Raw genomic sequence first — 21,246 nt, forward strand, 5'->3', positions numbered from 1 at the left:
GAACAGCAATGTTGCAGATTCCAATCCGTATCATGTGAGCAGTTGCTAAAATTAATGTTGGAAATTACCTAAACATTCAAGAAAGGGATTAAGATGGTGACAATGGAAATGAGACGTGGTCGGCAAAATGTCTTCACACTTCTTAACACGAGAATGGAGTGATAGCAAATGGAAATTGAAAGCATGAGCAAGTCAATAACCCTCATCCTTTAATCCTTTGACCTTGAAATTATCGTATTAATATGATTACCTTGCCATCCTGTGCTTTGTTCTCCACCCAAAGTTCTTCTGGAACAACTGGACCAGAGACGGATGCTGGACCAGATAGAGCAGAACTTGTAGTTGCAACTTGAGAAATAGAAATCTGGGTCTGTGATACAACTTGTGATGATGGTTGAGATGGAACTGTTGATGGGGTCTGAGTAGTCAGAGGCTTCAGGGAAGGTTGGGATGGATGCTGCACCGTAGGCTGGGAAGGGTGCTTCGTGGAGGGCTGGGACGGGTGCTGCACAGAGGGCTGCTGCACAGAAGGCTGTGTGGTATGCTGTCCAGAAGGTTGCACGGAGGGCTGCGACGGTTGCTGAACGGAGGGCTGCGACGTTTGCAGAACGGAGGGCTGCGACGTTTGCAGAACGGAGGGCTGCGGCGGTTGCTGAACGGAGGGCTGTGACGGTTGCTGAACGGAGGGCTGTGACGGTTGCTGAACGGAGGGCTGTGATGGTTGCTGCATGGAGGGCTGCGACACCGACGGCTGAGACGGGTGCGGAACCGATGGCTGTGGCACCGTCGGCTGAGATGGGTGCGGCACCGACGGCTGAGACGGGTGCGGTACTGATGGCTGAGACGGGTGCGGTAAGGAGGGCTGAGACGGGTGTGGCAAGGAGGGCTGAGACGGATGCGGCAAGGAGGTCTGAGACGGATGCGGCACGGAGGGCTGAGACGGGTGCGGCACAGAGGACTTAGACAGGTGCGGCACAGAGGGCTGAGACGGGTGCGGCACGGAGGGCTGGGGCGGGTGCGGAACGGAAGGCTGAGGCGGGTGCGGCATGGAGGGTTGAGGCGGGTGCGGCATGGAAGGCTGAGGTGGGTGTGGCATGGAGGGCTGTGGCGGGTGTGGCACGGAGGGCTGTGATGGGTGCTGCGACGATTGCTGATGAACGGAAGGTTGCGATGCCTGATGGACTGAAGGCTGCGATGGCTGATGGACGGAAGGCTGCGATGGCTGATGGACGGAAGGCTGCGATGGCTGATGGATGGAAGGCTGCGATGGCTGATGGATGGAAGGCTGCGATGGTTGATGGACGGAAGGCTGCAATAAGCGGTGTGTGGAAGATTGAAGTGGCTGTTGGGCAGAAGGATGTGATTGGTGCTGTGGCAGGTTTTGGGATGGTTGTTTTGCCGGAGTCTGAGATAAGTGCTGTGGTGGGCTCTGGGATGGATGCTGCGGAGATGTCTGGGAGGGGAGTTGCACCAGGGTCTGTGACGGGAGCTCTGGAGGTGGCTGGGATGTATACTGTGGGGAAGATTGGGAGTATTGTGGAGAAGGTTGTGACATATGTGGTGGAGGAGCTCGAGAGGGGTGCTGTGGGGGTGGGTGAGATGGGTGCTGTGGTGGCGGATGAGATGGATGGGGAGGGGGTGGGTGAGACGGATGTTGAGGAGGTGGGTGAGACGGGTGTGGAGGAGGCAGATGAGACGGATGCCGCGGGGGCGGGTGCTGCGGGGGTGGGTGAGAAGGGTGCTGTGGGGGCGGGTGTGACGGATGCTGTGGGGGCGGGTGTGACGGGGGAGGATGTGACGAGTGCTGAGGGGTGCGTTGTGGGGGAGGCTGAGGGCCGTGTTGCGGGGGAGGCTGAGGGCCGTGTTGCGGGGGAGGCTGAGGGCCGTGGTGCGGGGGAGGCTGAGGGCCGTGTTGCGGGGGAGGCTGAGGGCCGTGTTGCGGGGGAGGCTGAGGGCCGTGTTGCGGGGGAGGCTGAGGGCCGTGTTGCGGGGGAGGGTGAGGGCCGTGTTGCGGGGGAGGCTGAGGGCCGTGTTGCGGGGGAGGCTGAGGGCCGTGTTGCGGGGCGGCTGAGGGCCGTGTTGCGGGGCGGCTGAGGGCCGTGTTGCGGGGCGGCTGAGGGCCGTGTTGCGGGGCGGCTGAGGGCCGTGTTGCGGGGGCGGCTGAGGGCCGTGTTGCGGGGGCGGGTGAGGGCCGTGTTGCGGGGGCGGCTGAGGGCCGTGTTGCGGGGGCGGATGAGGGCCGTGTTGCGGGGGGGGGTGAGGGCCGTGTTGCGGGGGCGGCTGAGGGCCGTGTTGCGGGGGCGGCTGAGGGCCGTGCTGCGGGGGCGGCTGAGGGCCGTGCTGCGGGGGCGGCTGAGGGCCGTGCTGCGGGGGCGGCTGAGGGCCGTGCTGCGCGGGCGGCTGAGGGCCGTGCTGCGCGGGCGGCTGAGGGCCGTGCTGCGGGGGCGGCTGAGGGCCGTGCTGCGGGGGCGGCTGAGGGCCGTGCTGCGGGGGCGGCTGAGGGCCGTGTTGCGGGGGCGGCTGAGGGCCGTGTTGCGGTGGAGGCTGAGGGCCGTGTTGCGGGGGAGGCTGAGGGCCGTGTTGCGGGGGAGGCTGAGGGCCGTGTTGCGGGGGAGGCTGAGGGCCGTGTGGCAGTGGAGGCTGAGAGGGGTGTGGCAGTGGAGGCTGAGAGGAGTGTGGCAGTGGAGGCTGAGAGGAGTGTGGCAGTGGAGGCTGAGAGGAGTGTGGCAGTGGAGCCTGAGACATGTGTTGTGGTGGAGGGTGAGACGCGTGTTGCTGGGGAGGGTGAGACACGCGATGTGGGGGCAGCTGAGATGCGCGCTGTGGGGGAGGCTGAGAAGAGTGTTGAGAGAGAGGCTGAGACGAGTGTTGTGGGAGAGGCTGAGACGAGTGTTGCAGGGGAGGCTGAGACGCGTGTTGCGGGGGAGGCTGAGACGCGTGTTGCGGGGGAGGCTGAGACGCGTGTTGCGGGGGAGGCTGAGGTGCATGACGCAGAGGAGGCTTCGACATGTGCTGCGGGGGAGGCTGAGACATGTGTTGTGGTGGAGGCTGAGATGGATTTGGCGAGAGAGGATGAGACATGCGTTGCAAGAGAGGCTGAGACATGCGCTGTGGTGGAGGTTGAGATGGATGCTGGGGGGGAGCTTGTGACATATGCTGTGATGGTGGATGAGTTTGATGCTGTGACAGCGGTTGAAACTGAAGCTGTGACATTGCTTGGGATTGTATTTGTGACAGGGTCTGGGATTGAAGCTGCGACATTGGCTGGGATGGAAGTGGGGACATTGGCTGGGACTGAAGTGGCGACATCGGCTGGGATTGGAGCTGCGACATTGGCTGGGACTGGAGCTGTGGCATTGGCTGGGACTGGAGCTGTGGCATTGGCTGGGACTGGAGCTGTGACATCGGCTGGGATTGGAGCTGCGGCATTGGATGGGATTGAAGCTGCGGCATCGGCTGAGATTGAAGCATCGGCTGGGATTGATACTTCGACATCGGCTGAGATTGAAGCTGCGACATCGGCTGAGATTGAAGCTGCGACATCGGCTGAGATTGAAGCTGCGACATCGGCTGAGATTGAAGCTGCGACATCGGCTGAGATTGAAGCATCGACTGAGATTGAAGCTGCGACATCGGCTGAGATTGAAGCTGCGACATCGACTGAGATTGAAGCTGCGACATCGACTGAGATTGAAGCTGCGACATCGACTGAGATTGAAGCTGCGACATCGACTGAGATTGAAGCTGCGACATCGGCTGAGATTGAAGCTGCGACATCGACTGAGATTGAAGCTGTGACATCGACTGAGATTGAAGCTGCGACATCGGCTGGGTTTTTAGCTTTGACATTGGCTGGGGTTGAAGCTGTGACATGGTTTGAGAATGAAGCTGCAACATTGCCTGGGATTGAAGTTGCGACACTGGTTGCGATGGAAGCTGCAGCATTGGCTGGGACTGAAACTGTGGCATTGGCTGGGTCTGATTTTGGGATTGGATGTGTGACACTGTCAGCGAAATGGGATGAGAAATGTCTAAGGCCATCGGCTGAGACATTGCCACCGACATGGGCTGAGACATTGCCACCGACATGGGCTGAGACATTGTCACTGCCAAGGGCTGACACATTACTACTGACATGGGCTGAGACACTGCCACTGACATGGGTTGAGAAATTGGCACAGACAAGGGCTGAGACACTGACATTGGTAGAGATGGAGACTGCAAGAGAAGAGTCTGGTTGCAAGAGCCAGTGTTAGATCCACTGTGTGTTGGCGAAGACGAAGCTCGTCCTGTTACCGATGTGGAACCAGGTGGAAATATTAGTCCTGGAGGTGGCGGCATCCCGGGTCCTGGGTGTGGCACAAAAGGTCTCTGTAGAAAAAAAAGCACCATTTTGGGAATTTATAATTATTTGGCAAAACCCCACGAGAAAGAATAATTTGTCCAAAACATTGCAGATAGAATTAAAAAATTATAAACAAATGTGAATTTTCTGCGAATATCCTGAGAATTGTAAGGTTGCATCTCATCACACCTGCATCGGAGGACCATGCTGATGAGGAAGTGCAGCATGTTGGCCAGCCAAACAAGACTCAAATGGCAGTCGACCAAAGGGTGGTGGGTTCGGGTGCATGACGTTAAATGGGGGTGGAGGAACCTGCAGCAACGGGAGTGGACCTCCTCTAGCATCACTGCCAGGTGAGTTTTGAATCATTCCTCCAAAATGAGGTGACTGCAGTAACTTTGGCCCACTGCTGTAGGAAGAAAGCACATCAAATTCAACAATTTGCAAGGCAGCATAAAGGTTGAAGAGCACCCAATGAAGAACTGAAAAGGGCACTCGGTAGAGCACATACCTCCGCCACATAATGTCTGATCCACGAGAACATATCGAACCCAATACATTTTTGAAATATCATGCCATGCAGTACTCTATCGCATTTGGTACTATCTCTCATTGATGAAGAATCACTTTATAAATTAAAAATAATTATCGTATCGAGATCCAAATCTTCACTAAAATCAAATCAATTTGTTGTGGTCACACACCCAACATATCCACCAAGTTTTCCCCGAATCCATCCACAACTTTTTGAGATATCGTGCCATATATCGGTTTAGCACTATCTCTCAATAGTGAACAATCACTTAAAAAAATTATCAAATCCGGATCTGGATTCCGATCTTCACCAAAATTGAATCAATTCGTCCTTCTCACACACCAAACACGTCCACCAAGTTTCATCCAAATCTGTCCACAGCTTTTTGAGATGTTGTACAACATATCGTTTTTTGCCATATCTCTCAATGGTGAAGAATCACTTTAAAAATTCTCGGATCTTCACCAAAACCTAATCAATTCATCCTTGTCACAGAACCAACCTGTCCACTAAATTTCGTCCAAATTCAGCCATAATATTTTGAAATATCTTGCTCACAAACAGATAAACACGTGTGAATACATAGGCTAACCTCTGTCTGTCTTTGGTGGTGGAGGTATTAAAATTTTTTTAAAGGAAAACTGCAAAGGAGATTGATGAACAACTAGGCAGTACAAGACAAACTAGAACGGCACTCTTTGACGTCGTGACGTCGATAGATATGCCTCCCTCCACATTTTACATCATTATAATACTTGTATCAAGTTCGATTTAAATCCCTGAACCCATATTCAAAACAATAAATAATTCTGGCTGCCAGAGCAAGCTTCCTTTTAGGTTGAAATGTAAAACACATATTCCCCGTGACTATTAGATCATAGCTGTGACGTTTCATGTCGATTGATTAAGCGGTTCGAGAGAAAGGATTTTTAAAAGATTTTTGTTTTATCCGATACGGATGCGAGACCATGTGACCTATTATTTATTCTTGAACACCCTGGTATCCCCAAGGATTTGGGAACATGTGTGTGAAGTTTCCTCTCGATGTCAAGCCGTTCGGGAAAATATTTTTTTTAAGGTTTATTCTTTAAACAAGCTCAAATGAGTTAAGATCCTCGTCCTCTTAATGATGACGTCATAAAAACGAATATGACGTCATTGTGATGTATCAGGTTTGCGATAAATCATCTGTGCTAATGCCCGGCTTGATTCCCACAAACAAAATCAAACAGCTTGCCTAGTTTCGGAGATAATGGTATAGGCGATTTCCATAAGCGGCGATATTATGACGTCAACTTTTTCCTAGGAAGAATTTCCAAAATCGGAGATGGTTACTGCCTGCGCATGGGCTTTCTGCATATACATGGCAAGTTTCACGAAGATCCGATGAAAACTGTGGGTTGTGAAACAAAAAATAGGAATGACGTCATAAAAAATTGATACGTCATAGTGATGTATCATATGTGCGGTAATTCATCTCTGCTAATGCTCTGTTCGATTCCCGCAAACAGAATTCAAAAAGCTTGCCTAGTTTCGGAGATAATTTTTTAGGCGATTTCCATTAGCGGAGATATTTTGACGTCATAACTTTTTTCTTGGAGGAATTTTCAAAATCGGAGATGGTTACTGTCTGCACAGGGTATTTTTACATATATATATATATATATATATATATATATATATATATATATATATATATATATATATATATATATATATATGTATATATATATATATATATATATATATATATATATATATATATATATATATATATATATGCCAAGTTTCAAGAAGTTTCGATGAAAACTGTAGGTTGTGAAACAAAAAAGTCCACAAGAAGAAGATGAAGAACAACAACGTGAGTAAGACTTAGAGATCCTCCACGAGGATCTAAAAAAAAAAAACACAACTGCCAAACCATGTGACCTATGATTTCATCATAGGTGGAGAACTTTTTGTTCCTCATGGATAGGCGATCAAACCTGTAAAGCTTCACCTCGATCTGTTAAGCCGTTTTGGAGAAGAATACTTTTGATGGTTTTTACGTTAAAAAAAACAAATTGGCTGCTAATCCACATGACCGATGACGTCATCAATATTTTCCCCCCCATACAATTTAACCCTGGATGATGCTCAAATATTTTCATACCGATCGGATAAAGCGTTGGACATATGCAATTATGGTGTCATAACAAAGCCTCCCATGACATCATCAAAAAATAACACTTGTTTTCCATGGGGAGTACTTGACATGCGCCAAGTTTCAATTTTTGCCGTGGAGAGGTTTCAGGGATAGAGGTTCAATATTTTTCTTTTTTCCAATATGGATGCCACACCACGTGACCTATGTCATAATTGTCATTCAAACATTCCACATGAGAAGCTGCACCAGTGGTGAAAATTTTGTGTCGTTCGGATAAGCGGTTGCAGAGAAAACAGAAATTTAGCATTGTCCGGAAATACGGACGGACGGACAACACGAAAACGTAATTCCTCCGGTGACTTCTTCAGTGGAGGCATTAAAAAAAAAATTAAGTGGGAGTACAAGCACTTGAAAGAAAATGGTGAGATAACAATGGAGCAGCTCCCCAAAATAACAAATATTAACTGCTTGCATTGCTCTCGGAAATCGACAAAGCTGCAACAGAAATTATTCATCACCTCTACGCATGACCTACTCATCAATGTGAAACTTTTCACAGTAAAGGGACAGTCAGCCTCGTTGCCTCCACGCACACCCCTCCACCTTCGGAGTGAATGCTCTGTGTGGATACAGTGTGGAGGCCATTGCCTGGGTACTGATTTTACGTGCTCACGAGGTGCCACTAATCATAGACAAGCTCAAGCTCGCTCGTCGATGATCTAAAAAAAAAAAAAGCTGGCTCACACATGATCTTCAGAGACGTCGGACTAATCTGCCTGGTCATCAAGACAATCTGCCCTCTTTTGAGAGTAAAGATGTTTTCATTTGAACAGCAGTACACATTTTCATCAGTACCATGAGATCAAATTATTAATATAATGAACCTTCTTCCTTCCCAGCCTCTTTCCCTTTTCTTCATCTTTGTTTCCTTCTTCCAAGTGTTTTTACCACTTCATCGGGAGTTTCTTTTACGACTATCAGGAGAGTGGTGTGGAGTTAAATGTAGATTTTTGTTTTCTTCCTTTATCTGCATAAGGTACAATTTCCTGCACGGATGTTAACGAAAACAACAGGGTACAAAGGAAGGTGTATTTTGCATGTGGTTTCGAGAACTACTACATTTTGTACCGTGAGCAGCTGAGCAGTGTAGTGGGTGAAACATCTTTGCATTTCTCTCACGGGTGTGGGTTCGATTCCCAAGGATGCCGAGCAGAAATTCCCCGCATCGAGTGGCACTCGTGAATTTGTTCTTGGCGGTGAATGGCAACCTAGAATCAGGATCGTTCCTTCGCCACGGAAACGCTCATGACTTGTGGTGAGCATCCTCTGTCAAGAGATGCCATACAAGTTCTACAATACTCAGATGTACGTTTCCAGAAAGAGTTCGGACCTCAAGCCAGCTACAACCCGTGTGACCACTCGGCTTTTTTCACAAGATCTTGGCTATTCGTTGTTCACCTTGGCATCTTGGTTTTCTATCGCTTTTCTTGGATTTTAGGTTTTCTATTATCATCGCTTTTCTGAACCTTTGTGAATTCTTGCCTTTTTTCATTGGCTCACCTTGGCATTTATGAAAATGAGGAGTGGTCACACTGGCTACAACCACCATCACTATCACTAGTACCACCATCCATCGTTGCCTATTCATTGAGAGGTACATTGCATTAAACAATGTCTGACAGGATGACGCCAACGCAGCAGACTTATCTTTGAGCTATCGAGTCTGGGTTTCATTTCCGACCGGACTACAAACCGTCGGATAGCCGCTTCACGTGCAGGGCTTTGCATCACAATGTGCAGCGTCCATCGGACGGACATCAAGCCGGGTGTCCCATTCGCTGTTAATAATAATTATAGGACACTAAATTCACCATTGGAAGAGAGAGGAGAGTTGTCACCAGAATGCTGAACAAATTAAATTCCTGCAATAATTACCTCCGGCCAAACGTCGGACCTGGCCGGCCGGTTCGTGAAAGACTTGTGGGAATGTTTTTTTTTTTTTTTGCACAGACTCCCAATGGTGGGAATAATTGGGGGCCGTTAATGTAGTACTTGTAGAAGTAGTGGTAGTAGTAGTAGATGATTGCAGTCAATGAACCTGCTGCCAAGGCCTGACCAAAGCAAATGCAGATAACCTTCTCCTTGGGGGGGGGGGGGGGGTGACCGAGGGAGCCTGATCCCTGCCCTGGACGACTACACAACCCTTCCCCCTATTTGTACGTTACTCAATTTTAGATCCTCGTGGAGGATCTCGAAGTCTTAGTCACGTTGTTGTTCTTCATCTTCTTCTTGTGGACTTTTTTGTTTCACAAACTACAGTTTTCATCCAAACTTCCTGAAACCTGACGTATATATGTAAAAATACCCTGCGCAGACAGTAACCATCTCCGATTTTGGAAATTCTTCCTAGAAAAAAAGTTATGACGTCAAAATATCTCCGGTAATGGAAATCGCCTAAAAAAATATCTCCAAAACTAGGCAAGCTTTTTGAATTCTGTTTGCAGGAATCGAACAGGGCATTAGCAGAGATGAATTACCGCACATATGATACATCACTATGACGTCGTATCAATTTTTATGACGTCATTCCTATTTTTTGACATGTTTTGTTTCACAACCCAGAGTTTTCATCGGATCTTCGTGAAACTTGCCATGTATATGCAGAAAGCCCATGCGCAGGCAGTAACCATCTCCGATTTTGGAAATTCTTCCGAGAAAAAAAGTTGACGTCATAATATCGCCGCTGATGGAAATCGCCTATACCATTATCTCCGAAACTAGGCAAGCTGTTTGAATTTTGTTTGCGTGAATCAAGCCGGGTATTAGCACAGATAAATTTATCGCAAACCTGATACATCAAAATGACGTCATATTCGTTTTTATGACGTCATCATTAAGAGGACGAGGATCTTAGCTCATTTGAGCTTGGTATTTTAATGGCCAACTATAAAGGATTTAAAAAAAAAAAAATACTCTCAAATTTAAACGATGTTATTGTTAAAAATAAGATTACACACATAACCCTAAATCGAGGAAACACGAGGGTTGCTCAAGCTAGACAGGCCGGACCGTGGATTTGAGGCCTAGGGCGCGCGAACGACGATCAAGACCTAATACAGGTCCCCCACAACAATCGCAAACGTCTCACCCAGCCAGCAGATCTCCAACCACATTCCCCCGGACCGCAGGCTCGTCTCCAGAACCCGAAGAGGCGTTATCCGCCTGCGGGATCTGAGAAGCCACCGGGGACTGGCTGGCTGGCCTACCCGCCATGAGAATGCGATCGAATCTGACCGCGGCCTTCCGTCTTGTGACGGGGAATATTAAACCCGACCTTTTCGATCCTTGTTCGTATCACAACACAACCAGTTCAGAATGGGAAAAACCGCACGAGACGTCACTGTGGAAGCAGATTACAATGATGAAACGAAAATAAAACGTAAGGCCTGATTCAACTGAAAATACTCTTCTTCTTGGAGGTCTTCTTCTTCTTTTATTCTTCTTCTTCTTCGTTCTCGACCAGCTCGGTCGCTTCTTCTTCTTTTTCTTCAAAATTGTTCCTTCGCATAAAAAGAAAAATAGTTTGTTGTTTTTTTTTACATGCGCTGAACTCTATAAACATCATCAAAATTAAACTCGATTGTAAACATTCACATTTAAAATTAAAATAGCTCCAAGACAATTATTGAAAGAGAAAGTTGAACGTCGAAATAAGAATACACCGCCCATTGTCTAATCACTTCATTTCATTCTTTTTTATTGTCCACGTGAAACATGGAAAATTTTTCATCTACTGGCAATTCAGATATGTATGTATATATATATATATATATATATATATATATATATATATATATATATATGTTTCGGTTTTTTTACAGATATGTATATATATATATATATATATATATATATATATATATATATATATATATATATATATATATATATATATGTGTATATAGATATATAAAGATATGTATATACATATGTACGTATATAAATATATGTATGTATATAGATATATAAAGATATGTATATACATATATATGTATATATATATATATATATATATATATATATATATATATATATATATATGTATATATATATATATATATATATATATATATATATATATATGTATATATATATATATATATATATATATATATATATATATATATGTATATATATATATGTATATACATATCTACACCTATGTCTATATATGTATAAAATTATATCTATATATATATATATATATATATATATATATATATATATATATCTATATATATATATATATATATATATATATATATATATCTATATATACATATCTTCTTCTTCTTTCGGCTGCTCCCATTAGGGGTCGCCATAGCGGATCATCCGTATGATCCGCATAGTGATTTGGCACATGTTTTACGCCGGATGCCCTTCCTGACGCAACCCTGGTCGCCTCTTACGACACAGGGATATGGTACACCGATTTTAACCGGGGTATACACCGGCCCAGTACACTGGTACTCACTTTGCCGACATCGGAAGGATGACAACAGGCTGAGTCAACCCCCTGGTGTATTAATTCAGTGGCCCAACGGGGCTTGAACTCAGGACCTTTTGGATCCCAAGCCGCTGCCCTAACCACTGCGCCAACACCAGGATATATAAATATATATATATATATATATATATATATATATATATATATATATATATATATATATATATATATATATATATATATATATATATATATATATATATATATATATATATATATATATATATATATATATATATATATATATATATATATATATATATATATATATATATATATATATATATATATATATATATATATATATATATATATATATATATATATATATATATATATATATATATATATATATATATATATATATATATATATATATATACAGATATGTATATATACAGATATGTCTATATATATATATATATATATATATATATATATATATATGTATCTATAATATATATATATATATATATATATATATATATATATATATATAGATATGTATATATTTTTCAGATATGTCTATATATATATATATATATATATATATATATATATATATATATATATATATATATATATAGATATGTATATATTTTTCAGATATGTCTATATATATATATATATATATATATATATATATATATATATATATATATATATATATATATATATATATATATATATACTGTATATATATATATATATATATATATATATATATATATATATATATATATATATATATATATATATACCATATATATATACCATATATATATATATATATATATATACAATACAGGTCTATATATATACCATATATATATATTTATATATATATATATATATATATATATATATATATATATATATATATATATATATATATATATATATATATATATATATGGTGTCCCGAAAAAATGTACTCACATTTTGGCTCCTCATAACTCATTGAATTTTTCATTTATTTTCAGTTCAAATTGACCCTCATAATGGCAGAAGTACGACTAGGTGTTTTATATGTAAGAAAATATGTAATATGTGTTTTATATGTAATGTGTAAAATGTGTAAATATTTTATATGTGTAAAAAAAAGAAAATATGTGTTTTATATGTAAGTTTTATATGTTTTATATGTAAGAAAATTGATCATAAAGTGCTACTGGAAGCACGAAAACATCATGGAAGTGCAAAGACAACTTAGAAGACATTTTCACAAAGATCCACCAACGTGACGCACCATTGCTCGCATCCAAGATAAGTTTGAAACAGATGGAACTGTGCATGACGTCCATAAGGAGCGTTCAGGAAGACCACGGTCATCAACCACCCCCGCAAAGGAAAATCAATTGCTGGAAACCCTCCACCGATCCCCACGGAAATCTGTACGACAAATGGCTCTTGAGACAGGAATCCCAAAATCAAGTGCCCATCGCACTTTGAAGCTAATTAATTGGAAAAGTTACATTCCAACATTAATCCACGCTCTAAATGAAGATGATCCTGACCGGAGAGCTGAATTTTGTGAGTGGTACCTGGGCAAATGCGAAGAAGATGCAGCATTTCCATCCAAAATTGTTTGGAGCGATGAGGCCAGCTTCAAGTTAAATGGCTCAATTAACCGACACAATTGCACCTACTGGGCTCCTGAAAATCCGCATGTTACTATGGAACACCATTTAAACTTACCAGGGGTTACTGTGTGGTGTGGGATATCAGCATTGGGCATCCTAGGGCCATTGTTTTTTGACCAAACTGTCACTGGGGATGTTTACTTAAACTTGCTGCAGGAATCCATTGGTCCACGTGTCGAAGAGATATTTGGTGACAAAGAGATTTACTTTCAGCAAGATGGAGCACCTCCCCACTACCACCGTGATGGAAGGGCCTATCTCGAAACAACAATTACGAACAGATGGATTGGGCGAAGAGGTAGTGTTGAATTCCCTGTGCCTTCCCCAGACCTCGCTCCAATGGACTTCTTTTTCTGGGGATATCTCAAAGATAAGGTTTACAGCTCAAAACCAGCAACAGTCGATGAGCTGAAAGAGGAAATCGAAAGACAATGTCTTGCAGTTCCAAATGAAATGATTCGTAACGCTGTTGAATCCATAAGTCCGCGCTTTCGGCTGTGTTTGGAACGTGATGGTCGTCAGTTTGAACATTTGTAAACATGCATTTATCCATTTATACATTTAACCATTAATCTTGTTTCTGAGTCAATAAACAACGCATTTATTATCATTTAAAGAGTGAGCACATTTTTTTGGGACACCCTGTATATATATATATATATATATATTTATATATATATATATATATATATATATATATATATATATAAATATATATATATATATATATATATATATATATATATATATATATATATATATATATATATATATATATATATTCCTGGGTATTTACAATTCCTTAACTTCTGACAAATAACCAAATGTACTCACTCGTACATATCAAATTGAAAGTAAGAATACTTTGAATCAAGGACTGACAAAAATGAACCAAGATTTTATTGTGGACGTAAAACTCTCAATTTCCTGAAAAAGTACAATCTTTAGTTTGCTTTCCCAGCCAACACTTGAGAATTCTTGCTCCCTGAATCAATTTGTCATTGATTACTCTGCTCCCAAATACTTATACTCAGAAACTTGTTCTCCACAATACTATTCCATTGCCCTATTGGTATTTTATTACAATCTGACTGGTTCCATTGACCGACTGGTCCCATTGACCGACTAGTATTTTATTGGTGTTGTATGTTGTACTGGACCAGTATTTAAATTTCCTTATAGAAACCAATATATACCACTGGTCCAATTTCCTGTGGGATTTTTTTAATGTGATTTGGCCGATTGGTTTTCTATGGGATTTTTCGTTTTGTTTTCTGTGCGTTAGCAGTCTACAAACGTCTTAACTTCGTTCACATGTTCACGCTTGTCGTTCAGTCGGAACCCACTAATCTACTATATCATCAACATCTTTGACAAAACCACAATTAGGACATGAACTGCAGCACTCACCTGTACCGTATGGTCAACAAAAACAACAAAATGGGGTTGACAAGCAGACAACATAACCTTGTGGTGCCCCTACACTCAAAACCCTGGCACATGATCTCAAATAAGTAGCTTATCTGGAATTGGAATTCCAGATAAGGTATTCTCATCGTGTACCATCCGTCCGTCCGTCCGTCTCCTATTTCCAATTCTCCAGCCAAACCGCTGGGCCGATCCGGCTGAAATTTAGCAGCAAGGTTCTGCTCCTGACTGGTAACGGGGATTGCAAAGCTTGTTCTCCAGTCACGTGGCTTTAAGTAGGTCAAAATGGCAGACTTAGTAAATTCCTTCAAAAATCTTCTTCTCCAGACCCACCAATCAGAATGCTACCAAATTTGGGTGTTAACATTAGGCCATGGCCCAGATAAGCTACAGGTCCACTGGTCCTATTTTTACACGTCACCCATTGTGGTCGATCTGTAAGAAAACTGAATTAATATTGAAAGCTCAGGTGTGACATCTAATTTCACTAACTTGGCAAATAATAATTTTCATACAATGATATTTATGGCACTGGATAAATCGATATTACTGATCTTTAGGGCAATTTTTTGTGGCGTTAAAAAACGGGGAAAGTTGCATTTATTTTTTACCAAAATTTGCACTAAAAAGTACCTGAAAATCCATGCTCAGAGGCTACTGCAACGACCAATAGTCATTTCTTTATGAAATTCTCAAAGCTTGCAAGTAGGCAATGATGCAACATTTTCATCGATTCAGCAATGATATGACATTTTACAAGGTTTTTAAAGTCGGCATGAAATCAAATCACTCAAATTGACGGTTCGTTGCTGTGATTGTAATACACAGAAATATATTTCTCAATGTTTTTGGGTGAGAAGTTACAGTCCTTCGCTAGTAGATTTTTTTTTAACATCGAAAAAGAGCGTTCAACGCTCACCGAAATAACTTGACACTTTTGCAACTTTCCGAACAAACTTGGTGGAATGTCATCGCTCGCTAGATCCATGATCTGCTTTCTGTCCTTGTTCTGCTCCAAACGCCTCTCCAAATAAGACGCCATCCCACATGGATCAGTGCTGGAGCTGAGCAATTTCAGATCGTTGAAAGCATCAGAGATCGTATATGCAGAACTTTCGCATTTAGTGACTAGCTCAATCAGGCACTTGTAGTCATGATCGATACTGAGCAAGTCCTTCGCCAGGTGTTCTGATGCTATAGCTTCCTTCGCTCTGGTAACACGCAAACCATCACCTTGAAATTCCCCAATGATTCTCTTGACTTCTGGCAAATTGTCAGCATAGTAGAAAGCTGCATTTAACCAGCTTGCACAGCGGGTTACAATGGGTGGAGGGGGGTATCTAACTGCGACGAACTCCTCCTTAGGGTCTTTGTTCTTGATGACAGCACTCTTGACCCTGGCGATCAGATTATCGATGCCAGAGAAGTGCGCTCGAACCTTTTTGGCACGGTCATGAAGTAGATGCGCAGTACATGTGACATGGAATAGTCGCGGGGAGATTTGCTTGAGGAGGCGTCCAGCAGCAGTCATGCAGCGCGCAGCGGCGTCGCTCAAGAGTCGAACAAGATTCGACCAAACACACTGTAGTGTTCTGATGGCATCATCCACTGCATGTAGTACTGTCTGTGAGTTGACTGGGGCTGGAAGCTGAATGCAGTGCAGCAGGAAAGTCTTTTCTGGTGATTGGACATTGCCCACGAAAGTGTTAATGTACCTTGCGCCTGCCACCTCTGTTTCATGGATGACCATAAATATGTTCTTCCCCTTGAGCAAGTTCTGGGTCCGCAACGTTTCTTTCTCTGCCATTGATGCCACTCGCGATCGGCAACAGGACTCCGAAGGTGCATTGTAGCCCATGAATTGGAATGGTGACTTCATCTCCAGATTATTGAGTTTTTAGAGAGATATCTGCTGAGAGAAAGCTTGTAACTAATTGTCAACAAATTATTGTCCCTTGCTCACTTTCTCAGCTCGCAGCAATGTCTGTCGAGGTTCATTTTCAGCATCCTTGGCTCTCGTGTGTTTTGTACTGTCACGATGTTTCAGAACACTGGACCGTCGTCCGTGGCACACGACTGGAGAACATAGCTTGCTGTTCCCAGAAGTTACGACGAACTCGGTTGGAAATTCTGCTGCATCGGCTCGTACTTTTGCAATAGAAGAAGCAGCTTCCTTGGGCATAATTGGTAAGTAAGGCTGACGTCCTTATAATAGAGATTAAACTCGATATTTAAGGAAAAGGAGGTAAGATATAACAACTTGATCGCAAACAGGAACACCACAGCAACACATGACAGGAAGTCAGCTCGTTCAATGCACACGTGATACTCGATCAAAATGTTCTTTCTATCGCCGCTTCACGCAGGCACCACGCCACATGGCCGAGTATTTATCAGATTTAGCCACCCGAGCGTGATTAACACCGGAAGTTGCGCTTGTAATGGAAAAGTTGGAAAGTTGCGCTAACGAGATAAAGTTGCAAAAAAGTTGCCCTTATAACTCCCTCCCACTACATCCTCAGGCAAAAAGAAAGCGATATCTTTGCGTTTCCGCGACATGGGAATGCCATGAAAAAAGTTGCAAAAGTTGCAAAAACTTGCCCTGCAGTGATCTCACAAAGGAATTGGGAGCAGCAAAATGATGGAACAATCTTTGGAGATGAACAAGCAGAGCATCCTTCACACCCCGAGATTACTCTGATATGCACATTGAAATTGGTCAGCAAGCCCACTTGACTCCTCAAACATTTGAATGATGTCCTTTCAAAAGACTTCACTCCATTACGTGTCAAGGCCACTAGATGGTAATCATTCAATTCCAGTGGATATATTAAACTTTTGGTACTGGAATGATAATTTAATATTTCCAATTTTGTGGAATGACACCATGATCGAAGGAGGAGGGGGAGATTGGGACCATACTCTGTGCAGAACATTGGTGCTGCTTAAACAGTCTCCTTGGCTATTGGGCACAATCCTGGATGGGTCACCGATCCGACACGGTATACCAGCAAGCTGGCACTCATTTTGCCGGCCTCGGAAGGATGACAGGTCGAGTTAACCCCACCTGGTATTAATTCAACAGTGAGCAGGATTTGAACTCAGGACTCTAGGATCCAAAGCCCACCACCCTAAACATTAAGCCAACACCAGGAATATGATCAAAGGTTGATTGATAAATACATGTAAACACTGAGGCAAGTTGTTTACTCCACAGTTTCAAAACCTTATTTCCTCCACCACCGAAGGTGAAGGAGGTTCTGTTTTCACACCTTTCTGTCTGCTTGTGTGTCTGTTTGTTTGTCTGTGTACAGGATATCTCAAAAAGTTGTCGACGGATCCCGATGAAATTTTGTGGACAGGTTCGGTGTTTGACAAGGACGAACTGATTCGATTTTGGTGATGATCGGGATCCGAATCCGGATCTGGATACGAGAATTATTTTAATTCCAAAAGTGATTCTTCACCATTGAGAGATTGGGCCAAAAATGATGTAGTATTGTATAGCATAATATTTCAAAAATGTATTGGGCCCGATATGTTCTCATGGATCAGGTAGTCCATGGTGGAGGTATACGCTCTACTGAGTGCCCTTCTAGTTAGATTTGGACAGTTAGAAATACATTTGGACCAATGACCTTGCTTACCTTAGTCCACCCAGAATGCTTTGTTCGCATGCGCAGAAACCCATTGTGGGCATGCTCAAGTATAGCGTGTGTGCAAGATAATGATTGTCAGCTAAAACGACTCACAGAGCTAATAAAAGAAGTGAAAAATACTTGGAAAAGTATCTGAGAGAAAGGGGTGTGCCTCTGCACAACAAAAGAGTTGGAGAACTTTCTCAGCTCACCAAAGGGTTGAGATCTTGAAGCTCTCTGTACTGCAGACTCGTTATGATGCAGACCGGAGAACCGTGGATAGATGCGTACGACCTAAACCCTCAAGGATTGCTGCCAGTCAGTGGACTTTGAACCTTGCGAGAGTACCTCCTGTGAACATGGCAGGATTGGTGATTTATTTAATGGATGTCTGCAATTTGGAAATTCGATGCTGTGCATCATTATCAACAAAGTAATGGTTACCAAACCTTTGACAAAAGATATCTTTACGATGTGCAAATACAAAAGCTTGGATGAGGGAAAGGCAGTGGATATAGTATATCTAGACTCGAAGAAGACATTTGATAAGGTACCACATCGGAGGTTCTTAGTGGCTGGTCAGGTAGCTAATTGGATTGGAAACTGGCTCAGTAATAGTAAGCAAAGAGTGGCTGTGAGGGGGAGGATGTCTTGCTGGGAGGATGCAAGTAGTGGTGTACCACAGGGATCAGTACTCGAACCATTACTATTCATTATTTACATCAACAATTTGGATAATGGGGTAAAGAGAAGGCTATCCAAATTTGCAGATGACACAAAGCTTAGAGGTAAGGTGGGTAGCAGAGGGGGTGGTGATCAGATACAGGAAAGTATTGATGCTTGCATAGATTGGGCAAAAGATTGGCAGATGGAATTTAACCTGAGCAAGTGTAAGGTGTTGGGGATGGGAAAGAACAATGAAAATAGAGATTACAGGATGCAAGAGGTACTTTTGGAGTGTGTCACACAGGAGAAGGATCTGGGGGTGGTAATATATATGGGAGGTAAGCAGGCAGAACAATGCCAGGCAGCTATAGGTTAAGCAAATAGAGTTTTAGATTGTATTCGGAGGGAGATCATTTATAAATCAAAAGAGGTGGTGTTAACATTGGACAGGAATTTAGTGAGGGCCACATCTGGAATATTACGTAACATTGGAAACATATTGGAATCTAACAGTTTTGGTCACCACAATTCAGGAAGGACATAGATGCCATAGAAAGGGTTCAGCACAAATGCCATAGAAAGTAATCAAGGGTAGAGCCATAGAGACATAATAAGTGCAAAATAATTATTCAGCAGAGTATATCGTGAGAGGACCAGGGGCCATAGCCTGAGAGTATAGAAGAGGAGAGTTAAGATGGTAGTAAGACAGGGGACTTTTACTCAGAGTAGATAATGCCTGTAAAGGTAGTGGCAGCAGAAAAAGTAGATAAGTTTAAATTAGAATTAGAGAGGTACCTGGAAGTTATGGAGATAGAGAGGTATAGGGATGTTGATCAGACTTTTAGGTAGCCTGAGTATTGACGGGTGACTGTGTGCACGTGTACGAAGTGTTGTTGGTGGGGGTCTCGTCAAGGGGTGTTATATGGTTGATGTGTGCTTTTTAACCAAGCCCATGCCCTCTCCCCTCGGGGGGGGGGGGGGGGATACACAAACTACAAAAAAAAACCACATCTTGCATTTTATTATTTTGTTCTTACATTGATAAATTTGTGTGGTGTTGATGTGGTGCAAGCATGATGGGCTGAACGGCCTCCACCTGTGTCTGATTTCCTTTTGTTTCCTTGTGTCCCAGCTACATTAACATGGGAGCCAGATATACCAGGCGGACTTCCCCGAGGGAGACACTATTATATCTGGTTTGGGTGTCTCCTATCAGCAATGAAAAGATCATACCTGGGTCATGTGAATGCATGGGGTAAGTTTAAAAATCAACTTTTATAATGATGTTTACTTTTCATCATTTTGGGGAAGGGAATGTTGGGGGTGGGGGAGCTGTGAGGGCTGTGAGGGCTGTGAGGGCTGTGAGGGCTGTGAGGGCTGTGAGGGCTGTGACAAAGACATTTTTAGATCCTCATGGAGGATCTCAAAGTCTTTCTCACGTTGTTGTTCTTCATCTTCTTCTTGTGGACTTTTTTGTTTCACAGCCTACAGTTTTCATCCAAACTTCCTGAAACTTGGCACAGATATGTAAAAATACCCTGCGCAGACAGTAACCATCTCCGATTTTGAAAATTCCTCCGAGAAAAAAAAGTTATGACGTCAAAATATCTCCGCTAATGGAAATCGCCGAAAAAATTATCTCAAACTAGGCAAGCTTTTTCAATTCTGTTTGCGGGAATCAAGCCGGGCATTAGCACAGATAATTTATCGCAAACCTGATACATCACAATGACGTCATATTCGTTTTTATGACGTCATCATTAAGAGGACGAGGATCTTGCTTGTGATACATGTTCAGATTTAAGAACTGTCGAGTTGCCAGATACTATACTGTACGTAGCTTTTATCATACCGGCTGGAACTAGCTCGTGCATTGGAAAACGAATCGTGACGGATATAATTGTGGTATTGGGAGTTACATGAATATTAATGATGCATGATGAGCCGGAAATGACGATCCGGAACCGGAAATGACGTCAGCGGGCTGTCGTGGTATGGGGGCACAAGACGTGATTGAAAGCAGTTGAGCGAATAAGATTCTTCGTGTGAGCCGTCTTTACTTTGCTTGCACGTAACAAGAATGTTTTTGATTTTTCAACACCCGATCGCAAAAAAAAAAACTTTCCCGAAGGCTGACGAACTCGTGAGAATAGCTCGTGTGGCCACGAGAGCATGTTTCCCGCCAAAAAACGAGAGTCGGCTCGTCCGCGTATATACACACTCATTACGGCCATGGCGGTATAGTACGCGTGTGCCAACCCGGAGAGGAATAATTTTT

The 21,246-nt window shown here is 43.1% G+C and overlaps 1 protein-coding gene across 1 annotated transcript in view; it reads right to left on the reverse strand.

The window, feature by feature from the left end:
• The window catches only part of LOC147034469 (uncharacterized), a 119,315-nt gene extending 108,780 nt beyond the window's left edge, over positions 1-10,535 (reverse strand). Inside the window, 4 exon segments of the mRNA XM_085883772.1 lie at positions 251-2,248; positions 2,251-4,371; positions 4,535-4,754; positions 10,175-10,535. Of these exon segments, the coding sequence (XP_085739898.1) occupies positions 251-2,248; positions 2,251-4,371; positions 4,535-4,754; positions 10,175-10,299 (4,464 nt within the window). The 5' untranslated portion in view covers positions 10,300-10,535.
• Positions 10,536-21,246: the final 10,711 nt, after the last annotated feature.

The sequence above is a fragment of the Eptatretus burgeri genome, chromosome 1 (assembly GCF_056783735.1).
Source record: "Eptatretus burgeri isolate ZD-2024b chromosome 1, Ebu_testis_v1, whole genome shotgun sequence".
Taxonomy (NCBI): domain Eukaryota; kingdom Metazoa; phylum Chordata; class Myxini; order Myxiniformes; family Myxinidae; genus Eptatretus; species Eptatretus burgeri.